Source organism: Anguilla anguilla, chromosome 6, assembly GCF_013347855.1.
Source record: "Anguilla anguilla isolate fAngAng1 chromosome 6, fAngAng1.pri, whole genome shotgun sequence".
NCBI classification, from domain to species: domain Eukaryota; kingdom Metazoa; phylum Chordata; class Actinopteri; order Anguilliformes; family Anguillidae; genus Anguilla; species Anguilla anguilla.
The window spans coordinates 47,740,446-47,764,696 of NC_049206.1; the positions used below are offsets into that span (position 1 = coordinate 47,740,446).

The 24,251-nt window shown below is 41.4% G+C and overlaps 1 protein-coding gene across 1 annotated transcript; it reads left to right on the forward strand.

The window, feature by feature from the left end:
* The first annotated feature begins 184 nt into the window (after positions 1–184).
* On the forward strand, positions 185–22,400 carry cd109 (CD109 molecule). The gene is made up of 33 exons (XM_035422139.1): positions 185–1,229; positions 1,655–1,821; positions 2,125–2,153; positions 3,430–3,666; positions 3,801–3,926; positions 4,463–4,502; positions 4,848–4,929; positions 5,233–5,326; positions 5,667–5,781; positions 6,047–6,156; positions 7,245–7,553; positions 7,836–7,937; positions 8,525–8,587; positions 9,417–9,590; positions 9,868–10,020; positions 10,485–10,574; positions 10,671–10,746; positions 11,379–11,484; positions 11,931–12,048; positions 12,937–13,050; positions 13,838–14,053; positions 14,543–14,684; positions 15,441–15,617; positions 15,926–16,007; positions 16,114–16,342; positions 16,429–16,600; positions 16,698–16,888; positions 18,402–18,557; positions 18,945–19,010; positions 19,704–19,846; positions 20,051–20,207; positions 20,872–20,974; positions 21,501–22,400. The coding sequence occupies exons 1-33, from the start codon at positions 1,162–1,164 to the stop codon at positions 21,686–21,688; spliced, it is 4,395 nt and encodes a 1,464-aa protein (XP_035278030.1). The 5' UTR covers positions 185–1,161; the 3' UTR covers positions 21,689–22,400.
* The last annotated feature ends 1,851 nt before the right edge of the window (positions 22,401–24,251 follow it).

The window sequence follows — 24,251 nt, forward strand, 5'->3', positions numbered from 1 at the left end:
TTGAATGTCAGCTTGTTTTTTCATGTCAACATTTGTGTGGCAGTTAACAGTATTTTTCTTGTATACATTTACAGGAGAAAAAAATAAAATGTCCAATATTTGCAAGGATCGGAGTGTGAAGGAAGTGCATACTACCTTCCAAATTTCAGATTTGTAAAATATGCTACCCAGGAGTCCGGTTTCACATAACTATAGAATGAACTCTTGCCAAAGCTTTCACGCTCTTCAGCACGATCGGTCACAATATGGAAAACTCTTGGAAAACTTTCTGAACAAGTGCTTCGTCCCATAGGCAGATATGATTTTCTCCCAAGGAAAGACACACTTAAGCATATATCTTTTGCCCAAAATAACAGTTGTTGTTTATGCAAGTATGGAAAAGGGTATTGTTAGTTCCAACGTAAAAATCAAATCTGCCTGTGTATGAACGTAGGATATCTTTGTTTATTTGTTGTTAGTAGAGGCCTTTGTATATGTTTGTAATCTGGAATGAAGTTCCTAGTTGGCAATTCTGGTGCTCAATCATCCTGTTGAGGTGCCCAATCCATTTGGATGGTGGAATGAGTTTTACATCTGTCTGGACCTCTGTTGGGAGTCTTCTATAAAATATTATTTTCTGCCATCTAGTGGAGAGACTGTAAAAGACATGACCCTCACTTGCATTTAAATCCCATGATCCTCACTTGGATTTCAGGCCCATATAGCCTTTGAAGTTCCTCCCCTTATTTTTATTTGTACAATTTTCCCACTGAAATATTGTGTCAGTATATTAATATACAGTAGTAATTATACTATTGTATTGCGCCTATGAATATGTTAACATTACTACACTGGTTTGTGCATCACCGTAGTATGCACTAGTAGTGTGATACTTTATCACAATATACTTACCATGTGCATATTTCTGCATTGTTTTATCATTTCAGAGAAAGTGCACAATACATTTTTTTTTAATTCAAGGTGAGACTTATTTAAGCAGAAATGTGGCTTGGGGCACATGTCATGGATCCTTATGACTGGATTGAATTTGATATGCCTGGAAGTTTGTAGGAAATGCTGTGGTCTCTTGGGGCTCTGTAGGTGGAGTTATAATAGAATGGGTGTGAAGACCTTCACCAGGATTTCCCTCGATCCGTAGTTTGGAGTTGTATAGCTGTAGATATGGAGTGGCTTCAGGTTATTGCCATTTGCGGGATTCTTTTTGTTTATAGCGGAGCACAAACGTCAAGGTATTGTAAGATGTCTTTTACTCAGTCATTGTCTTACTTTATATAATATGTATCCATTGGTAGTATGAAAGAGCCAAATGTCTTCATTATATGAATTATCAAGAAGGGCTCATATTTGTGAAGTATGTGCAGTGATTGATTACACTACCTGTGTTCACCAACATTGTGTTCAGAAAAAGTTATCATATGTAGACTATATTTGATAGACGTAACCAATATTAAAATGGCTGGCTAAATTATGTGACGATAAACTTGAAAACAAATTCATGTTGTTCCTGAGGCAATATTGTGTCAGACAGAATTCTCAAATATGTATCTTGGTAAAGAAAATTCCTGAGCAATTTGTATGTTAAATATTTCAATACCTTTCGTATTTCCTTCTATGTCTCCTGCTATCTGTCTCTCTTTCTCTCATTTACACTTAGTCCCAAGCAAAACCCTTCCTATCTGATCTCAGCTCCAAGAGTTCTGCGGCCCAGAATTCCCACCTCCCTGTCAGTCACTGTCCTTACCAAATCTCCGGTCAGGGTCACCTCAGAAATTGTCAATGGCAACACCAGTGTGGTCAGTGCGGAAAGTCTTTTTCAAGGAGGTAAACTGGGGTTGAGTCAAAGGCTGGGGGTTACTTTTGCCGTGTCTTCTTTTTTTAATAACCTTTCAGTGTTAGCCAATAGTAGGTTCTGATAATTTGGACTACAACTGGACTGTCCAGACACAATTACAGTGATAATCATTCTCACTGTAACAGTTCTAATATCACTGAATTGTTGCTGTGAAAACATTTCATTTGTATGTTTTTAAGATGTTAAGCTGGTTAATCAGAATCAGTTTTTAAAAACCAAAAAAAAAACTCACTCTATGTTTCTCATATGCTATTTAATTGTTTTGTTTAAAGGTTCAACTGGCCGTCAGGTCCTCCCTCCTGTAAGTATGATTTTTATCCTATGAACAAAGGTATGCAAATTGTGACTCTCCACAACAGTGATGACAATTAATTAAAAAAAATTTTTTTTTTTAGGATTACATTACATTACATTACAGGCATTTGGCAGACGCTCTTATCCAGAGCGACGTACAAAGTGTATAACCATACACTCCATAACCATACACTCAGGAATTTAATTTCATTCACTGCAGTCTGGATCAACTTAAAATGATGAATCTATGCTGAAATATACCAACAGGAGATGTATTGCTATGTTATACGTATTATGAATGCTATTATGTATGGTCATTGGTGGTCACTACCTTCTAAATCAGCTTACAACCAATTTTATGTTTACCACATAAATCCAGCAGTTGCCATCTTCCAAAAGCTAAACGTGCTTAACTGTCAAGAGTTTTATATAAATAGGACAGTGACTGTTCAGTAGTTAAAACCAAATTGGCACAATATTTGGTACGTTGCATTTTAAATGCTTAATGTCAGAGGGAATAATAAACTGCACATTATACATTCTAGAAATGAACATGAATGAAAACCTCACTGTAAAACATTGGAGATTCTCTGCCACAGATGTCACAGTCTGTTTTGGCCTCATAATGTGTCTGCTCCTTTTCCATTCAGATGATATTAAAGGTTGATAGGGTCTGCCCATAATTTAAAGTAGTATTCATGAACAGGCATACCATCAGTGTGTAAATAATCACAATTTACAATCTAATCTGCTCTTATAACATCAAGTATTCATCTATAGTTTAACAGCTTGCTGTGTTTGTGAACTTTGGTAACTGAATTAGGTGGTTTTGCTAAAGAGAAGATGTGTGAGGTCGCTTATGAGGTCCGGGGCAGGGAGGTCACATGTTTGAGACCCTTAAGCAATCCCCCTTCCTGGCAGAAATGGCAGGAAGCAGTAATGAGTGTGCACCAGAATGCTCGGGACTGGATCATAAACACTTGTTCATACGTAGTCACAAGTCTGGATCAGGTGGCATATTTTAGCTTAAATCCAGAAAAATATCATCCTCCTGACCTCCTTAGATCAAATTATTCTATTGTAGGTTAGAGCGAGGACAGCACAAAGTAGCAGGTCTCATGTGAATATCACAAAGTCAACAACACAGCACTGAACCCGATAGCCCCGCGGTTGCCTGTGTAGCTAATGTGAGCAAGGGGCAGTTACTGTACCTACAGCAGTGCTATTACATTTTTATCCTGACACTTTCGTTTTTTTTAAATTTGTTTCTTGCAATTCCTCAGATTCCGGACAGCGCCATACATTATTCCTCCCCCTACCAGCTGGTGGTTAAGGGTTATGTCGGCGACAGCTTGGTGTTCACCAACACAAGCTTTCTGCTCTTCAACCCCAAGAGCACCTCCACCTTCATCCAGACAGACAAGTCCACCTACAGCCCGGGCCAGGCGGTGAAAATCCGCACCGTGTCCATTTTGCCAGACGGCAAACCTTGCAAAAGCCCGGTCGATATTGTCATTAAGGTGGGTGTGTGTGAACAGGATATAACGAGACTGCACCAGCAGGGAGATGAATGGGGATGTAGAATCTGGAGCAGGGATTGTGTTCTCATGAAGCTCGACTGATACGCTGCTCTTCTTTGCATTGTGCGAGCCAGGATCCAAAGAGAAACATGATCCTTCAGTGGCGGGCATTGGACGGCTTTCTGGGCGTTGTTTCCAGAGAGTTTCAGCTGTCTGAAAACCCTCCTCTGGGGCTGTGGACGATTGTAGCTTCAGTCGATGTAAGTTAAGTGTTCATTTCCTAAATGTAACATACTTAGTTGTTGCCAATACCTGTTTGGTTTATGTTATTCTTCAATTTGCAAGATGACTTTGTCATACCAGCTGATATTTAACTGAGCATATTCTTATTTAAGTAGAAGATTTATTTTGCTTTATTTTTGATCCCAGATTGTTCCACAATACCATTCACACCTTGTACAAGGAACACTGCAGCTGAAGTCTGTGCTGTCCTCCAGTGCAAGAAAGTGATCATTTTCTGTGTCATATCAAACAGCACTACAGGAGAGCTGGCGCCAGCTTTCAAAGTTAGATTTCTCAACAATGAAAACTGGCATTTGGGCCTATGGTGTCCTTGTTACTTGTCGGGAGGAACTAATGTAGTGGTTCCCTGGAAGACTTAAACCTGCTACAAAGCCAGTTTTTCATTGTAATTAGCGGGAATAAAAGTCAGAAATGCGTGGCCTTGACTCTGGTCTTCACTGTGCCTGAACAACCTGTGTCTACAATGTCTGTCTTCCTGTCTGTCCTCATGCAGGAAGTGGTGAGTGAGAAGACGTTCACAGTGGATTACTATGGTAAGATTGTTTTTTTTGTGAAAATTGGCACAGTGTGCTTGCTCTTCTTGCATTGTCCACAACGAAGACAGACAACAAAAAACGGGTGTAACCGATGGCTTGGGTAGATACAAAATAAAAACCTTTTACACCAATTTAAAAAAGCAAGCTCATTGTGTTCTTAAATTCAAAGAAAAGTTATAAAAGGTAATACTGTCATTCTGGCACCTAGAGTTCTAGCCTATTCTCCTCAAATCAGATAACACAGTATAAAATTTGTGCGGGTTCCATTATATGAGAAGTTGTTGTTATGGGAAGAATAAACAGAGGTCAATACCGTATTGTGTTTCCTGTTTTCCACTTTAGTGCTTCCCAGGTTTGAGGTGCAGATCAAAGCTCCCAAGACAATCTATTATAAAGATGACCTAACAGTCACTGTCCTTACCCAGTGAGTAATATTTCATGACTTTATTATGTGAATGACGCCTGCTGCAGTATTGTTAATACACACACATATTTATGTGTACTTTCCCATGCCCTGTGATGCTTTTGGTATACCATGCAATATTTAACATTTAACAATAGCAAGACACTACTTCTAATCAGGTAAGGGAGAGTGGAGCTTTGATGAGGCTAATTAAATGGCACACATTTTTACCTGTTTCTTGGTTGGATGAGAATTTATGCATAAATTCTGCACAGGAAAATAAAAGGGTATGATTAAAAATAAATAAACAATCCTCTCTTTCAGGTACACTTATGGGAAGCCAGTGAAGGGATTGTTGACAGTGATAGCTGCATTTGAGATTTACAGTATGCCCATGCGTGTGAATAAAACCATGAAGGTGAGTGTTTGCTTTGTGAAACAGTGAAAGGAAATACATGTGGCTTGGCCTTTCTTAAAGTACACTGTGGAATACCAAACAACCACTGCCTGTGCTTATCATTGAAACTACTGAGTATTTTTCACAGAGCCCTTGGCTCTTGCCTTTTGAATTTGAACTATTTTGTGACGGCTCTCGACACACGTTATTGACATTTGAATCTGACTGCAGAGAATGATGTAGAGTTCATTTCATTTTCTGATAAAAGTTTTGATTTCAATCAGCCCCAGTGTGACATTGTGAAATCTGAAATAGTCTCATTTAATGTTGTATAATATATAATATTGAAATGATCTCTCAGATTGATGGCTCCGCCGATTTCACCTTCAGCAAAGATGACTTTCATGAGTATTCGTTGCATAATGTACACGAGGAAGTGATTTCCATCACAGCTTGTGTAACGGAGTCCTTGACAGGTAAACTAAATGAATTGCTTGGTCATATTTATGTGGACTACTCAAAATTTCATATCCTTTTTTAATTTTTTGTTATTTGTTGTTTGTTCCACCTAGCTGAATGAAAGTGGTGATGATGTAAAAATATAAAAATTTAGTATTTAGTAAAGTATTTAGTATTTATGTGGAAGTATGATATTTACAATTCTTGATATTTACTATAACCTGAACGACTTGTTGATTTTGATCCATTTCAATAGTGATTAGTTCTTTTTCTTTGTTTAAGGATTGAAGTACAACACAACCACTGAAGTGACTGTTGTAAGAAATAAATTTCGGCTAACATTTCAAGAATATTCCAGCACATTAAAGCCGTCTTTAAATTTCTCAACACAAGTGAGTACATACCTCTGAACTGCATTTAGGCTGAAATATTTAGACAATTTGTTTGGACACAATAATGAACCTATTTTTCCTCACAAGAATCTACCAGTTCTCATTATAATGTCAAAGAGGAAGGTGAGAATTTTGGTTATATATCTAAAAAAGGATTCTTACAGTTAGCTATATAGCTTAGCTAGCTTACTGCAGTTGTTTCATCAATTGTTTGTCATGCAGGTAATTTTTGTTTGATTCTTTTAATTTGGTAAAACAGAAAGAAGGAAAAGTTTGCAAATGCTCCCACTACTGGTTCAGTCATTTTTGATGGTTATCAGGTTTTCGATACTAGGTTGCTAGATGTATGTTGCCACTTGCTAGATTTATGAACTATATTTTGCGCTATACACATGGGCTCCATAGTGCTAGTGCTAAAGCATAGTACTAAAACATAGCGACATGTACATGAACAAGCAAAAAACCCTGTTTTTCTTTATTAAAATCTGTCGGTGTATCATACGATAAAAGCCATTATTTTGCTTGCTATGTAAAATAGCTACTTCAGAATGCTATTTTTTTCACATGGGCTATGTGTGGATAAATGACGATATACTGCTGGTAAATCACATGCCATTAAGTATGTATATTTGGTGTTTGGTGAGTAGAGGTACCATGAAAATGGTTTCTATTGCCAGGAGAAAAAGCCACCTAGATGAGTTACTGGTGAAGCAGAGCCCACTGAGTATCTGATATTGAGCATGTGCTACCTATAGGGTCATGCTCAATTTCCTTCTGACACTTCAGTAATTCATTGAAATTCAACTCATTAATTGCAAAATCCTCATGGAATATTGTAGATATTTGTCAATTCATGAAAAGAATTTCAATTCAATTCATCAATTGACTGAACTGAAAGGGAACTGACCCCAAACCAGGCTTCCCATACTAAAAATAATCCCCACGGATTTTCTGTCCTGCTTAGAACGAGTCTGCATGACATTACATTACATCCATTTAGCAGACTCTCTTGTGCAGAGTGCCTTTAAAAAAGCAGAGAACATCAGTGTCTTGGGAATACAAAGAAACACAGTATCTTGCTGTTGCAGCTGAAAGTCTGCTCATACGACATGAAGCCCCTGACCCCGGCGAGTCAGAAGCAGAGTGTGACCCTGACCGTGACGCAGCACAAGTACAGCCCCTGGAGCTGGAGGCAAGACGTCTGGGACCAGCTCCAGCCCCGGGGCCCAAACTCCTCCCACGTGGACCCCACTAAACCAGCCCGGGTCTATCCACGCCCTCTGCCCGGAGGGAAGGATGGGCCTGTGGTCAAGACCCTGACCCTCCCTGTGCCTGCTAGCGGAGTCGTTCCCATCCACATTCAGCTTTCAGATGACGTGGCTACGCTCCACATTGAGGTATGAACCGTGGGACTGGTGCCAGAAGCTATGTCACATGGTCACTCGCCTTCACAATGTAACATTACTCTGTGGCATTTTCAAAATATTTCTGGGAATTTTTGCCGACTCTAATTTTCTACCAGCATTATAGTATTAACATATTTATATAATTCTACGGGGTCTATGTATTCTGTGTCTTACTTCAGACTCAATTATTATTGGACTCTTATTAATGTAACCTCTCATTCTAAGTTTGTAGATAACTCTGTTCTCAATTATGGTTATTTGGGGTGATTTCAGGCAAGGTTCCAGGACAACACAGCATCCTTGGCGCTGTATGGCAGCTACTTTTCTCCCAGTAAATCATACATCCAGATCCGCAGGGACCATTCTCCTACACAGGTAAGTCATGTGTGATTTAGCAGGTACATCAGGTGTCGATGAACGGTTAAATGAGGTGTGTTGTGAAGCATGTCCTTAAATTAGGTATGGGTAAGAAAGTAAATCAGGTGTGGGTGAGAAGGATATCCTCAAGGTACATTAATTGTGGTTGAGCATGTAAACTATGTGTGATTTCTCAAACTTACTGTACCATATGAAAAAAAACACTGTTTCCTCACTGTAACTGTGGAAATGACATCAAAAAACTTTTGGAATCTCCAAACGTCCCTCTACCCAGAGAGAAAATCACCATGTGTGGACTACATTGCAATAAATCATGCTTACAAAATGCGTGTGAAAAGCACTGTCTTGTCTTTTGTCATGGCATTAGTCAAGGAAAGCCTCTGGGAATCCCAACACATGCAAGGGTTTTTCACAAGGCTTGTGTTCTTCCAAAAGCTTTTAGTAAATCTCTGCTATAGCAAGACACCCTAGGAAATCATGAAGTGCCTTGCATTGCAGAAACCACATTGTGTAAAGCGCACATTGTGCAAAGCACCTGATGTGAGTAAATGCATATTGTGTTGATTAATATCGATTCGTTTTAGGTTGGAGTCCCTTTGCGGCTGACTGCACAGAGCAATTTTCCATTAACGGAAGTGCACTATTTGGTAGGTGCTGGACAGGATGTCCGTTCTGTTTTTCCCTTTGCTCACCAGATGCTTTTACTGATGTTGAATTGACACAGTCCTCAAAGGCCCACATGGTCTGAATTATTTACAAGAAGATTATTTGTGGAGTCCCACACATGTAGAAGCTAATATTTTACACCGGCAGATGTGTTCCAGGATATGAATTCACAGCCCTCTGTGTATAATCCCACACAGTCAGCTAATTAGTTCAGACACATCTGATTGAATCTAAACCACACTTTCCAGCTATCCCACCCCACATGCACTTTATGAGACATTTTGAATAATTTATTATTACAACAAAAAATTTAATGGGATGGATATTGACATCTTCTATCAAATATTTAACTTTTCTCATAGATTCAATTGATAATTGTGCTAAGTGAACCAGAGCCTTAATTAAAAAAAAAAAAAAAAATTCTTTGAAGCCTTGAATGTGTTTGTAGTTAACTTTTTTGTATATTTGGACTAGTGGAATTCCTTATTGTAAAATTGGACTTGGAGTCCAGTTCTGGAATTTTCTGCAATGTTTTTAAACATGGCTTTTCAAACACTTGCTCACAGCCTGCAGCAATTATATTATTCAAAAAAGAAAAAAAAAATCTAGGAATTCTACAAATGTTAAATGACCCATTCATACAGAAGAAGTTTTATATGTAAATAAACATTTTTATTTTTATTGATTAAGTTTTAGATTTTACAATAGGGTTGCTGAAAGGTATAACATACATGTTCTGCCCAATAGCCACCTGCCTCTTCATTTCCATGACCTTGTCCTGTAGTGACCGGTAATGTCGTTTTCCCCCAGGTTATGTCAAAAGGGCAGGTGGTGGCTGCGGGGAAGAGGTCCGCCTCCTTCACTCTGACCCCCGATGAGTCCTGGGCCCCTCAGGCCTGCCTGGTTGTGTACACTGTCCTCACCAATGGAGAGATCGTCAATGACGCAATGCTCATTCCCATCACCCAAGTGCTGAGGAACAACGTAATTATCCGTGGCTATTTATCCGATACAAACTCATTAATCCCTGCCTGTGGAATACTGGCTTTTAGGGACATAAAGTAAATCAATAGATAAATAGATAAATCAATGTACAAGGTAAAGGCATGATAAATCCTGTCTGTTATTTACTAGCTTGAGATGGGTTTCGCTTTACTCAGTGAGTAAACGCTCACTATGCTATGATGCCAGTAAATTGCAGTTTTTTTAGTCCCTGCCCGTGAACTGAACTGTGGCGCCGTTGATGGGCTTTGTTTGACAGGTGTCTCTGAGCTGGAGTCAGGCGTCAGCGAAGCCGGGAGAAGCGGTGACCCTCGGGGTGTCCGTGACGGAGCCCGAATCTCTGGTGGGAATTCTGGTGGTTGACCAGGCCACCAAGTGGCTGAAGCAGGAGAATGACATCACATTGGAAGCGGTGAATAAAGACCAAAATCTTTCTAATGAAGGAGTGAAATATAAGATGCAAATACTGTGAAATCTAACTGCTTAACATGTATTCTAAACTATCTGTCGCTATGAATGCCCTAAAACTCACTTTCATTAAAAAATCATTTTCATTATGTGTTTTAATAAGGTGATTATGATAGCATTTATGTGATTTAATTTCACTTGTGTTAGCCTTTTTTTCTTTTTACTAAATGGATAAAGTGTATGTTTCTTGGGATATGAAAACATGAACTGTAACATCCGTGAAATACAAACCTCAGATTTCTGCCCTAGTATCAGTTAGGTGTCTATAGAAGCCCTATAAAATATGGTTTTCAAACCTGAGCTAACAGGTTGAAACATAGCTGGCTTCTTTGTGCTGTTCAGGGTTGTTTTAGCCAGTAACATTAGAAGCGGTAACAAAAGCATTCTTGGGGGGTGTGGCCGTCTCAGGTTCTGGATGAACTGACTAAATACAACACGGACAAGGTCAGCATTCCTGAGAGGACAATTATGAGGAGTGACCCATACTCCGTTTTCAAGGTAAGGATGACACACAGAGCGGAACAGCTTATCTGGACAATCAACTGATTTGTTTGTTTTGTGGATTGGCATTGGGATTTGGTTTTCAATCCCCAGGCCTGTAACCTGATGGTTTTAACAGATGCCTTGCTAGTTGAAGTGAAGGACGACATGCAATACATACCCATGTTCCGTAAGTATCTTTTATCTTCCATTCATATCAAGTATAATTTTTTTTATTATAGCCTTGAATCACTCCCTTTCTCATTATGTTAGCTCAGTGAAACACTTATTGCCACATTCATCTAAATCAGTCTAATAATTAAAAAAAATATTGTAATTCTTGTAATTGACGGATTCAATTAGTTTTTCATAATTTGTCTAGAACACTGACTCACAATTTAATTTGTTTTTGTTTTTGTTTTTCTAATACACTGGAAAATTGAGAAAAAAGATGTTTTTAAAGGAAGATAACCTTGAACCTTGAAATATTTGTATTTGTGTTATTTGCTGTACTCAATCAATTATTACAAATTATTTGGGATAATTGAATCCATAATTAAATAATTTTATTGCCTCTTCTTGTGTTGAATCTTAAATGATTGAACTGATTGCATTTATTTTCTCTGGCTGCTGAATGTATCTGGCAGTCAAGCCAGTAGAAGTCTCTATACAAATGAAATTGATTGGTTATCTTTATAAGGGAAATTACCTTGGCTGAGCGGCCAGAAGATTTATGTTCCGTTCCCTTGCTCGGTGAATCCAGGCCCAGCTGAAGCCTGTTTTCTGAACAGATCTGACAGCTGATCCTTGTGTGTTCCACAGCAGGGGAGGGACCCAGTACCTTTCAGTATGAAGAAGTGGCAGGCCAGCAGCCGCGGGTGCGAAAGGAATTCCCAGAGACCTGGCTGTGGCTTGACGCTAACATTAGGTGAAGTTTAGGAAACTTGCCAGAGGAATACAGACACAAGCACACTATGAGTCATATATTCTCTCTTTCTCTCTATCTATCTCTCTCTCTATCTATCTATCTCTCTTTCTTTTACACATGCACAATAGGTAAAAAAAAAATGTGTTTATGATTTGGTTTTATGACTAGGGTTTATTTTTGTTTATTTATTACTTTATTATTTGTTATTATTTATTTGATGCTGTTTTTGGCTTGATACTGTGTGTATTTATGGTTTTTATTTGTTTTCTTTTTGGTTTCCTGACTAATCTGAAACACCTGTGAAGCCTGATTGTCCCAAACATTATGGTGCCCTGAAGCAGCTGTAATTTATATGTGCATGGTGAAAGAAAACTGTCTAATAGTCTTATTGTATTATAATGGCTATAACATAAAGGGTAATCACATTCTCGTTTCATATTTCACAGTGCTTCAACCACAGCAAGTCTCCCTGTCACGGTGCCAGACAGCATTACTTCCTGGACTGCTACAGCTTTCGTGATGTCAGACAATTTAGGCCTGGGGCTCGTTAGTGCCCCACCAAAGGTGCAGCCTCTTTTTCACCTCTTCCAAACAGCCCATTTAATGTTGACAGCTTTCCAGGCAGACACACAGGGCATAGCCATGTCGTCTGCTTTTGGTTTCCAGATTTGAGTAACGTGCCCAGCCGGTGAATGTGTAAAAGTGGCTCGGCACAGCAGAGATACAGTACCAGGAACCTCCCGCAAGAGTTAAATGAGAAATTTCTACACAGTAAAATATCCATTGTTAATTCTACTCTAACACTCTAACAGAGTACATCGGCTATAAGTGCAAAAGACCAAATGTACTCTAAGAGTTGATTTAACACTGAGCATTTTACTGTATATAAGTTCAGCAGCATGTTGCCAGAGATTTTCAGGAGATTACACCTGCCTACCTGGATCTTCCCCTAAATTGTCCATATTGTCCCTTCATATTGAGCCTTTCAGTGCTTGGCTCTGGTTTGTACTAGAATTTTGTCATGGCAGTCAACATGCAAAAAAATGTCAGGAATGGAAAGCCAACAGGACCCATTACTGCGTTTTAGCACATATGTACTGTGAGGATGATGTCCTTAAAAGTCTTCAGAAATAAGAAAAACAGCAAAATTCTAAACAATAAAAACCTGTTAGATTGATGTCTCATATGCCACAGGGTGAACTATGTTTGAGGAAAGCCGAAACAATCCAATCTGTTGAGCACATCTTTTCCAAAAAACGCTTGGTGGGATTTTATTTGTAGCCTTACGGTTCACGATGTTTGAGAAATATATTCAATTGTTCAGAAAATGTGGTTCCCTATGTTGAGTCTGAGGGAGTTTGTCTAGAGCAGGAAATGATGCGCTCGTATGAAGGTCATGTGTGGTCCGAACGTGCTGCCAGGAGAGTGAGCAAAATCCCGGTGTCTCTTCAGCTTACGGTCTTCCAGGACTTCTTCCTGTCGCTGAATGTGCCCCCTTACATCATCCGAGGGGAGCTGCTGATTCTGGAGGTCAACCTCTTCAACTACCTGCCGCAGGAGCTCGAGGTGACCCAATCCCACCGTTCTGTGTGGCCACTCCTGAGAAATGCGTTTGAAGGAAATCCTGAATCACCCTTGAATGTTTCAGGAAAAAGGCTTTCAATTTATGAGGAATGCATGTGCTATGCACTGGCACAGGCTTTTTAAATGATATTTAATGATGCCTACCAGCTCCTTTCTGTGACTCATTCCCTTCAAGCACCATATGACTCTGTCCTCTGACACTCAGATGTCTCATGCACTGATTCTATTCTGATCATAACTTTATTCCGTGACCTTAGGAGCAACAGACAGTACTCTTGTTTTGCTTTGTTTATTGTGACATGCTTTTTAGTTTGTCTGTGTAACTTCCTACTTGAGTGGAAAAACTGAGGAGCTCACTTGTTTTCCAATGCTATCTATGTTACATCAGACATCACTTTGTGCTTTATAGCTGTTCTAAGTCCCATTTCCCATCGGGTCAGGAGACTGGGATCAAGACAAGCTTGTGTGCACTTCAGTTAAGATTCAGGCTACATAATGGGTTCCTACTCAGCACATGTACTCTCTGTGTTTTATGGGAACCGTTCCTGAGACTTTATCCAATTGTGATCCTATTGCACTTGATGTATTTCAGGACATAGGCTTTTCATTTATGATGAATGCATGTGTTTATGCACTTATTTTGAAACATGAGTATGAATCGTAGCAATGTAAAGAGCACACACACACACACACACACACACACACTGTATATACTGTATACACATACACCAAATTCTCTGTCTTCCCCTCTCTCTATCTCGGCTCACAGGTCATGGTGATTGTTGCAGAGAGTGAGTCCTTTGAGTTTGTCTTCCTTGACAATGACCTGTCAATGCCCAGTACACAGAGAGTGTCCGTCAGGAGCCAGGATAGCACCACAGTTCTCTTTCCCATAAAACCCAGAATTCTTGGGGAGATGCCCATCTATGTGAAAGCCGTCTCCTCCATCTCTTCCGATGCCGTTATTCAGAAAGTTCTGGTCAAGGTACTGTGCAGGTTTATAATCTGATGGCGAAATGCAAGTTTGAAAATTAATAGATTCAATAATATTAATAGCCAATAGCTGCCCTTGTCGAAGATGACACAATGCATATTTTTACCAGGCCTCATTTGCAAAGAAGATTCCTTATCTTAATGGGACTTTTTGGTAAAATAAAGATTGAATTAAAAAAGACTTTTTCTACATTGGCATATATCAGTTGTGATCCTGATTAAGTACAAGAGCAGTGCCCCACTACACATTTGAACCTGAAAATGATTGGTAATGACTACCCCAGTGTTAGCTTTAATTTCTCTGACTAATTCTTGAGAAATATGTCTTCTTCATCAAATGACCTTTTATTTGTCATGTAGTTAATCCGTGATTTATACCTTATAGTTAGTCTGTGATTTATAAATTGCAACTTAAAAGGACTTGTGTACAGATTCATGTGTCTAATCCAAGGTTTGCAAATTTGCTGTTTGTTTGCTTCAGCCTGAAGGAATTCCGCGGTCCTTCTCAAAATCTTTATTTTTGGAGCTGGCCCCAACCGAGCATCGCCTCTCCAAGGAGGTTGTCTTCACCTTCCCCCCAAATGTGGTGCAGGGCAGCAAGCGGGCTGAAGTGGCTGTGGTCGGTACGTGAGACCATTCGTCTTATTTTTTCATGTATAAATCGACCGTCACACACTGTTAAAAGGCATGCGGTCAGGAGAGTGTTTGCACGACTGTGTGTGCATGTGTGTGTATTTGTATTTGTATGTATGTGTTTGTGTGAATCCGAGCATTCATTTTATTTTTCTAACTGCGGAAGTGAGAGCCCTTTGGTTTGTAACACAGATGTGAAAATTTACGCTGGCCTTTAGCGATGCTAATGTCATTCACTCCCATGGAAAGGGACAGCTTTGGTAATCAGTCAGATTACTGTTTAATGACAAACACTTGTGTGGTTGTTTGCTTAGGACTCTTCCAGCCGTGAAGTGATACAGTATGTTGTGTTTGTTGTGCTCATCCATTTTGCTGCCTCTCCTGGCTGTTTGAAGTTTCTCCTCTGGTAAACATGTTTGTTATTTTAGGTGGCAGCACTCACTAATTCTGACACGACTGTACTTAAGGGAGATGTTTGACATCTGTTTCACCAGAGTAAATCATCGTAGATCACTTTCGAATGCCTTAGCAGTGGTTTGAACTCATGAGTAGATCACTGAAGACCACTGGACTAAATGGAAGATCTCTTGAAAAGGCTAGGCTGGGTAAAAAGCTCTATTAAGGGCTTTGTGGCTGAGCTCCGGGGCACATTTAGCCATTCATTTCAGTAATAGCCTTAGTAGCCTTAGTCTGAAATTTTGTTTTTCATGGCCACTGCTTCCTGTCTCTGCACTGTGGCCCTGTAGGTGACATCCTGGGCCCGTCCATCGCAGGTCTGGAGTCTTTAATTCAGATGCCCTATGGCTGCGGGGAGCAGAACATGATCCACTTTGCCCCCAACATTTACGTACTTCAGTACCTGACCAAAACACGACAAGCCGCAGAGGACATCCGCAGCAAGGCCATATCCTTCATGAGGCAAGGTAGACTGTGCTAAGCCTGCACTGAGCAACCACAGGAAGAACACCAAGTTACTGCCTTAACATCTGCCTTAACTTTTCTGTTTTATCCCTTTTTACCTTTCTATTAGTAAAATGCACAGGTCTGTCTCTCATTGAAGACTTTGCCATAGGTGCTGTCTCAAATTCACTGTTTATTAGTTGCACCCTTTGACATATTAAGAGGCTTGCAGTTCTTTCTAATATGATTTCCTTGCCCTACGGACATTCAGTGTATTCAGTGGGTAATGTTATTAGCTTATTATTAACATCGGGCCCTTGTTGCCGTGCAGGTTACCAGCAGGAGCTCTCGTACCAGAGGAGAGATGGCTCCTTCAGCGCTTTCGGAGATTTCGATAACTCCGGGAGCACTTGGTGCGTAGCTCCACTCAATCCTTGCCCGTTTCGCCGTAGGGCATAAGCTTCCATAAGTGGGCCTCCAGCGACGGTCTGTTTGCGCTCTTATCACCCCTCTCCGAAGGCTGTCCGCTTTCGTGCTGAGGTGCTTCCTGCAGGCCCGTCCGTTCATCTCCATCGACCCGGGCGTGCTGTCCCGGACGGCGGCCTGGCTGGCGGCCCAGCAGAGGCCGGACGGGGCCTTCCTGGAGCCGGGCAGCGTCATTCACACGGAGCTCCAGGGGGGTCTGGACGGCCCCGTCGCGCTGACAGCCTACGTGCTGACCGCCCTGCTGGAGGAGCAGACCTTCACGGTGGGAGTCCGCGGTCGCCGTTTCGTCTGTCCTGTCTCAGAGGACCGCTGGACCGGTTCCTCCAACATCCTGTTGTTTTCTTTCAGAACCAGTACCAAGACACGGTGTCCAAAGCATTAGCTTTTCTGGAGGTCAAGCTGGCGTCTGGAATCTCCAGTAACTACAGCCTGTGTCTGGTGGCGTACGCTCTGTCTCTGACAAACCACTCCAGCGCCAACACAGCCCTGACTGAGCTGATTAACAGAGCCGATATACACGGTACTGGCCCAATCTCGAGACATGACTACTATATAAATCTTAGGAGCTTTTATTTAGCAGATTATATGAGGAACTTTCCACATTTTTACCCCTCCAGATAACGTGATGTCCTGGAGGTCCTCGAGCTCCGGGCTGTCGGAGTCGTGGCAGCCGCGCTCCTCAGGCATCGAGATGGCCGCCTACGTGCTGCTCACCCTGTTCAAACTGGCCATGGTGGATCAGGCCATCCCGCTGATGAAGTGGCTGATCGTACAGAGAAACCATCTGGGAGGTTACGGCTCCACACAGGTATGGCTGTCATTTTCTGTCTTATGAAAAGGCTATCAGTCTGTTGTGGAACATTTGTCACTATGCTAAGCAGTGTACTTTTATATTTTTTGCTATAAGGTTACAATACGGAGCAGGAGATAGCTCAGGGTTCCATCTCAGAGTTTTAGACCAGGTCCAGTCAGTTAGGTTACTATTCGTTTTTCAGTTGGTTTAGAGCTGGTGACTAGGGACCTCAATAAGATGGGTAGCATTTCAAACTGGTATCCAACACCCACGGCAGACCACAGTGGAAATTTAATATGCCAATACAGGGGTCACCAGTCTTATCCGAAAAAAGCTGATGTTGAGTTTTTGATTTAGCCCAGCACTACCACACCTAATTAACTAATCATGGTCTTCAGTCAAGACCTAAGTGCTGAGCGAACACAAAACCCTAAACCCACACCAGCCCTTGTCAGATGAGATTGGGCACTCCTGTACGAGTACAGTATTTTTATATCAACATCAGATGCAGATTGAATCTGGAAATTTACAACAAACAAATATTGTTAAAAGGAAAAATAATTACTGAATTTTGTTTGGGACTCTTTCATGGACCTAGGAGCTGCGTCTGAGAAGCTTTGGTGTAGGGCATACCCTGCCTTTGGCTTGGCTAGAACTTTGTCCCTGTTTTACTTCTGTACTTTTATCATGGTGGTGTTAGCTGGCTTGGCTCTGTGTCCAGCTGTATTGAGTCCTGTATTGTTGTCTTTAAGCTCTAATCTAATGGAGAAAATCTTTGGCGCGTACATGAAAAAAACTTATCAAATCAGAAATGAAGTTCAGATCTTGCTCTCAGTTCCCGTTAATAAAACCGAACAAGGGGGAAAAACTAATGCGGTATGATACGAACTGATATGACTCAGAAATCCAAAGCTGTGCTCCAGATTCCAGGTCAACTAACTCACTGTGGATGTTTTCTCCTGGACCCGTGCTCTTGGGGGGGGGGGGGGGGGGGGGAACAGCGGTGGTCAGAGACGGAACAGCTGCTGTCTCTGGTGCAGTTCCGCGCTGGGCAGAGACGCGGATTAAAGCCCTTTTATTTTTGAGGGTTGCATCTGCTGCGACAGACATGGATGCGATTCCAGCCCATTGCATGCGACGCGGTGAAAGCATGCAGCTGGATGCATGTGGCGCGCCACCATCGCCGACATGTCCACCTGCTCGCAATACATTGCCTCACCCTAAGCTAATCGTCACCATGTCCGGCTTAGCTGTCTGTTCTAAACGTTCAGTCTTCAGTCAAATTGTTGCTTTGGGATCGCCGGTGGTTTCTTCGTAATGCAGGGAACCGACGCTGCTCGCGTTGTTGACTTTGCCTGAGGTTGAGAAAGGGGTCGCGCCTCGTTCTTCACGGTCTGTCTGAATCCCGAGTCCTTTTTGTGTGGTCTTCCACCTTTTGTAATTCCTCGCAGCTGTTGGTTTGGAGCGTTGCCTTTTTTCAAACCGCGCCGGTGCTTTTTCTCCCGCCGAACTCCCTCCCCCTTTCCAGGACACGATCGTCGCTCTGGAGGCCCTGTCCTGGTATGCCGGCATGAGCGGCTCAGCAGCCATCGACCTGGCCGTGGAAGTGGTCCGCACACCGTCCGGCACGGAGGCCAGATTTCGGGTCGACTCCACCAATTACCTGCTCAGCCAGAGCAAGGAGGTGACTCCCCGAAAACCTTTGAATCAAACCCATCCCCACCATTAACCTCTGTTGTGAAAAATGAAAGCACAATGAATTATGGGACATTTACTTATAGTGGGTTTCTTGAAAAGAAGGTGAGAATGTGGGGCTGTTGAGTTGTACCCACGCCATCAATTTATGACCGTGATGACATCCAGACTATGGCAGTACCCGTATAGCTGGAATGTTGTATCACTGCATTGTGCAGTGAAGTGCAGTTTGTATACACCATGCGTTTTGTAGTTGCGTATATGATGCCAAAGCCGCATCTGGGAAGGCTGAAGCTGTTCAAATACAATCAAATCTAATGTAATAGTAGTGATTTCCCATTCCAAATCAGGTTTAACAGAGTTTTGTACTTTTCAGATTGAAGCAGAGGGAGATATCCACATTCAGGTCTTTGCTGAGGGACGAGGATTTGCCCTTTTTCAGGTACTTCCCATAAGCAACTGTTCTGTAATTGAGCACCTCTGAAATAACCATTGCCAAAGATTTTAATTGTCAATTTTGTGTATAAAAACCAACCTTCTGCATGTGTGCATGATAAGTTTGCCTCCTGTGTGCTACAGAAAACTCACTCAGGACAAAACAAAGTATGCAAAAACACACCCTAACAGGGAAAATGTTTGCTCCTTCAAGTTAAGCTAAGCCATTAATGTTTGGAATACAATCACCATTGTCTCCATATTGTTTGGATAAATCTTACTAAAGCGTCTCATGATAACTTCCTTTTACTACTACCTTCCTGCTACTAAGTAACTAGGATGGGTCAAATGCAGAGGACAAATTACCCCACAGGGTTCAATAAAAAGTATATCTTAAATCTTAATTGAACCGTTGTAGTCTCTTATAAATGACCTTAAACATCCTGTTTTCAGTTTCTCCTGTGATGCACTATGGTTGAATTTTTGGTTGGTGTCCAGGTTGAGCCCCCCCCATCTCTCTCTCTCAGTCTCTCTGTGTCTCTCTACTCTTTCTTTCTCTCTGCGATATCCTTATACCCTTTCCTTTGTGGATATTGTTATATATCCCTTTAACAGTTGCATGTTAGTCATGTTGATGCAGTCTTCTCCAGAAAGGCTACTGCTGTGAAGCGTGGCATTTAATTACTCCTTTGAAAAACAGCTGAACGTCTTCTACAACTTGGAGAGCGAATGGTTGTCACGGAGACCCAGAGAAATTGCAGGACAGGAAGCTTTTGATCTTTCCGTGGATATCACCGCCGATGCGGGGAACATGGACCACTTCACCATCATCGTGTGCACGAGGTGCCTCTACACGCTGACTTATGCTGACATTAAAAATACTTTCATCATCTGGCCCCCATAAAGAGTCAATTAAAAAAAAAAAAACTTTTCTAGCAAGTTCTCTTCTGATCAATCTGTGAACAGGCTGCTCTTCCATTTTTTAAATCAACTGGTGCCTTGTATCTCTGTGGCTACATTCGCAAACGCGTTTCTCTTCTCTTTCAGGCTGTTGGAAAACGCTGGCATTAATCGGACGGGCATGGTTTTGATGGATGTGGGGCTGCTCAGTGGGTTTGTCCTCGCTCAGGAGGGAGTCAAGACCGGCGACCTCGTTAAGAAAGTGGAAACATCCCCAGGAAGCGTCCTGCTTTACTTGGATTCAGTACGTGAACGTGTTTCCCTTCCGAGCAGATCGCGTCCTCTTTTTTTCCTCGCTTGAGTTCTTATGGATCTGAAGCAGTGAGACATGATGTGTCTTTGTACAGTGTAGGGTGCACAGTAGAGGTGCAGAGGCAAGATACTCTGATGAAGTACTCAATTTATATAACACAAAATAACATACATAACATTACATTACATTACAGGCATATAGCAGACGCTTTTATCCAGAGCAACTTACACAAATTTTTCATACAGTAGCATTTACATTGCATCTATATATACAGCTGGGTATATACTGAAGCAATGCAGGATAAATGCCTTGCTCAAGGGTACAACAGCAGTGTCCTCCCCAGGAAACAAAACTGTGACCTTTAAGTTACAAGACCAGCTCCTTACCCATTATACTGCAGTGCCACCCCTTCTAATGAAGAGAACAGGCCATTCAGCCCAAGAATGGTCGCCATTTTCCTAACTAAATTGTATCTAGTGCTCTGATTACCTATAGACTGGATAATATGTAACACTGTGCTATATGATGTGCTGTGATGTGTATATGATGTGCATTTCAACACGTTCTTCAGAGATTTGAGATCGGGTCAAACGGTTCTGATGACCGCTGAAAGCCTTCGGTCTGCCTAATGACCCTTTGTGTTAACCATTCATAGGTGAGCCATTCGCCAGTGTGTGTCCACATCCCAACGATGAGGGACTTCAAAGTGGCACATGTTCAGGATGCTGTGGTCCTCGTTTATGACTACTACGAGCCTCGTAAGTTCCGTAAAATGCACTGTTCCCAATCGTTTCAAAACACCATAACGGTAACAAGCTGCATCAAACGTTGCCAAAGAAAGATCACAGGAGTGGAGACATGTTACCAGCTCGCTGAACATGGAAGGCATTATAACGTTGTCTGTTCTGTATTTGTGCTGACGCACAACAGAGCAGAAAATTCCATTGTTAACATATAACAATAGAGGAATTTTTCTCATCTTCCTTTTTGACAGTTGCCATTTAACATAGCCTATACAGCTGTTATCTCTGTTGTGGCCTATTCTTTTATCTATACACCTCTGTCTTTGGTTTTAATGCTTTTCAAGGCCAAGGAGCCAGCTTTTCTAGGCCAAGGAGCCAGTTGGGACAGAATGTTTTTCTTTCAATGAACTATCATGTTTCCAGGGTGATCGTTTTTTGTTGTTGTTGGTGTTATTCATTTTTCTGGGGCACGGTCGCTCAAAGCAAAGCAGACAATTGTAGCCTGCGATCCTGTGACGCTTTCTCCCATTTCCCGTTCCAGTTAGGAAGGCCGAGAGGACGTACAACTCCGAGGCCCTGCGGAAGATGGCCGCCTGCTCCTTCTGCGGGGCCGACTGCAGTCAGTGCGGCGGGCGGGGCGCCCAAGTGTCGGGCGGCCCCTCCCTCACACAGGGCGCGGCCTACGTCAGCGCAGCATTGCTTCTCCTCTCCCTCGTCTCTGCCTTTTAATGGGAAGGAGGGCGGTATTTATATACCTTTTACTGTGTGAGTGGTACCTGTGATTTTACAGAACGGAGAACAGCTTAGGTCTAACATTTGTTCAATCGGTCGACTATGTATGTTTATATAGTCTGTTTGGTTTTTGTAGCTGTTTCAATTACTTGCACTGGAGATACTTGTAAATTTTGTGATCAGATTTGTTTGTAAGATGTAATATAGAAGGTCATTTTATACACATACATTTTTTTCAGTGGAAATACACATTTACATGTTTATACTTTTTTTTCTAATTAGGGTTGTTTTTTGTTCTTTTTACATTTATTGGTGATCATTAAGAGCCAGCGTTAGATAACTGCTTTTGCACAGATTTTATGATTTATTGGATTTTATGATTTATTTTATGATTTATTGTTGAGACCTCAGCACTTTCATTAAATGTATATTGCAATGAATAGTCTTCGCAACAATGAATGAAGCATGTTAACATCTTGACTAGCACAATAAATAAACAGATAGGATGTAAAACCTAATATAAAAGACTCTTGTTGGATAAAATATGTCAAGGCAGGGAAAAGATCTTTGAAATGTACCTGAAGCTTTCTCCCTCATTGCGAATGTGAAGAATATGTAATGTTGAATGTAATGGGGGGAAAAACAATGCATATCTGGTATGTCAATATCTACCCACTAGTGCTGTCACTCATTGATGTGTTATTGTTCTCCTACTGTGGCTTTATGAAGATAAACACACCACATGAAAGCTTCCTTCTGTCAGAATTGTTTTTTTTTGAGCAGCGGGCTTGCTATGGAATCCAGGTTTAAATGTTTGGCCACGTAACAGTAGACTCTGACTGTCAGCAAAGCTTCTTTTTTTCTTCTTTTTTTTTTTTTTACAATATCTGTCAGGCGTGGTTCCCAGAGGTGGTAAACAATGAAATTTGATTTATTCTGCGTGTGCTATAAACCCAACTGCCAAAGCGGTTCACGTTGTCCAACGTTTATCAGTCTGCTGTGACACGTGCAGCCCGTGGGGCGAACCCTCTCCTGGCTCTTTTCCGTTCTGAGCAGAAGGTCGATCTGGATGCAGCGCCGTTTGAATCACTTTTAAGGGCTTGCATAAATCATGCCAGTGCCGTCCTTTTGGTTTTATTGCAAAAAGTATCAAAGCTTCAACTGGCAAAGTGAATGAGACTCAAGCAAGGAAGAGACAGGAAGAGAGTGAAAACTCCTTTACGACTTCAAAGCTGTGGTGATTATGGGGAGCTTATGCCTGCTTCAGCGGCAGAAGAACAGAGATCCTGCCCATCCCGTGTGGAGCTTCGTTTGGACCCAGGGTCCGCTGTTCTTATGCATGTATCACCATGGAAACAGTGCATGGAAACGTTCCTCTATTTGTTCTACAGTATATCCCATAAGGAAAAGTTGCCCAGTTTTTTTTTTTTACACACAACCTAGTTGCATACCATCACTGTGTGCCATTATTTTTTGCTACATTTTTCCAACATATCAAAACGGCATGATTTACAGTTATTGTAAAACGAATAGAGAGATGGTAACTTATTGCAGTAGTAAATTGTGACAACACATTTATAGCCATCTATGATCGACTGCCTCGGCTTGCATTCTTCAATACATTCATTCTGTAAATCTTCACCATTGGCCTGCTAGCATGATTTGACAGGTAACACAACGCAACACTTAACAGGTATATATACAATATGAGCCACATTCTCTCTAGAAATTACACAAAGTCAGTATTTTTGTATATAATGATGATGAAGGTTCAACAAGCTGAAGTGGTGTCACAAGGATTACACCAGTAGTTTCACAAGTGATGTGCGTGATTGGTCCAAGGATAGAGCCCTCAATATCATTGCCTTCCTTGTAGACCCATAACCGGAAAAGAACCTTTAACCTTATAGACCTTCAACTGGAAATATGGTGTCATCCCATCAATAATAATTTTGAACAAAGCTGTGGAATAGAGAGAGTGAAGGTGCAGCAATTATGGCCTAATATTTACAAAGAAGCCTATCACTGTGTGAATTTTGTGCTGGTGCAGAAATGCAAACAAACACTATACTAATGAAGGGAGTGTTCTTTTTGAAGGTAATTTTATTGTACCTGCCAGATCTGGCCTTGTTTGTTAATTGAAGATGCCTCCATTGGACATGGAGAGTCAAATCTGGCCCTGGATTTCTGTTTCCCCTGTCATCAACTGGACAGTTAGAGCTACTGATTGGCCAGACTGTCTTCACACCTAACTTCCAGGTAAAGGGAGGGTTGAAAACCAGCAGTTCTCAGCCCTCGAGGACTGTGATTTAAGTAACAGGGCCATAAGGACTGTTACACATTAGTGCCCCCCAGTGGTCTGGAGTATGTCTGTCTAGCAAAAGACAAGTAGAAGAGCACAGTTTGTTCTTTCCATAACATTGTCTCATTACTATAGATTCATCACAGAAAATGTTTTTTTTTTTTTCCAAGGCATTTTTTCATCTTGGTATTGGTAAATCCTTGCATCCTGGAAAGACCCCCAGCTTTAGGATTATTGTGGTTGTTATTGAATTCAATG

What these genes read in the sequence shown, in the direction of transcription:
- cd109 (XM_035422139.1), top strand. Translation starts at nt 1,162, where the DNA reads ATGGAGTGGCTTCAGGTTATTGCCATTTGCGGGATTCTTTTTGTTTAT. An exon ending in TGGCTTGACGCTAACATTAG is followed by an intron (nt 11,485 to 11,930) that starts GTGAAGTTTAGG and finishes CATATTTCACAG; the next exon opens with TGCTTCAACCACAGCAAGTC. An exon ending in GAGGATTTGCCCTTTTTCAG is followed by an intron (nt 19,011 to 19,703) that starts GTACTTCCCATA and finishes TTTGAAAAACAG; the next exon opens with CTGAACGTCTTCTACAACTT.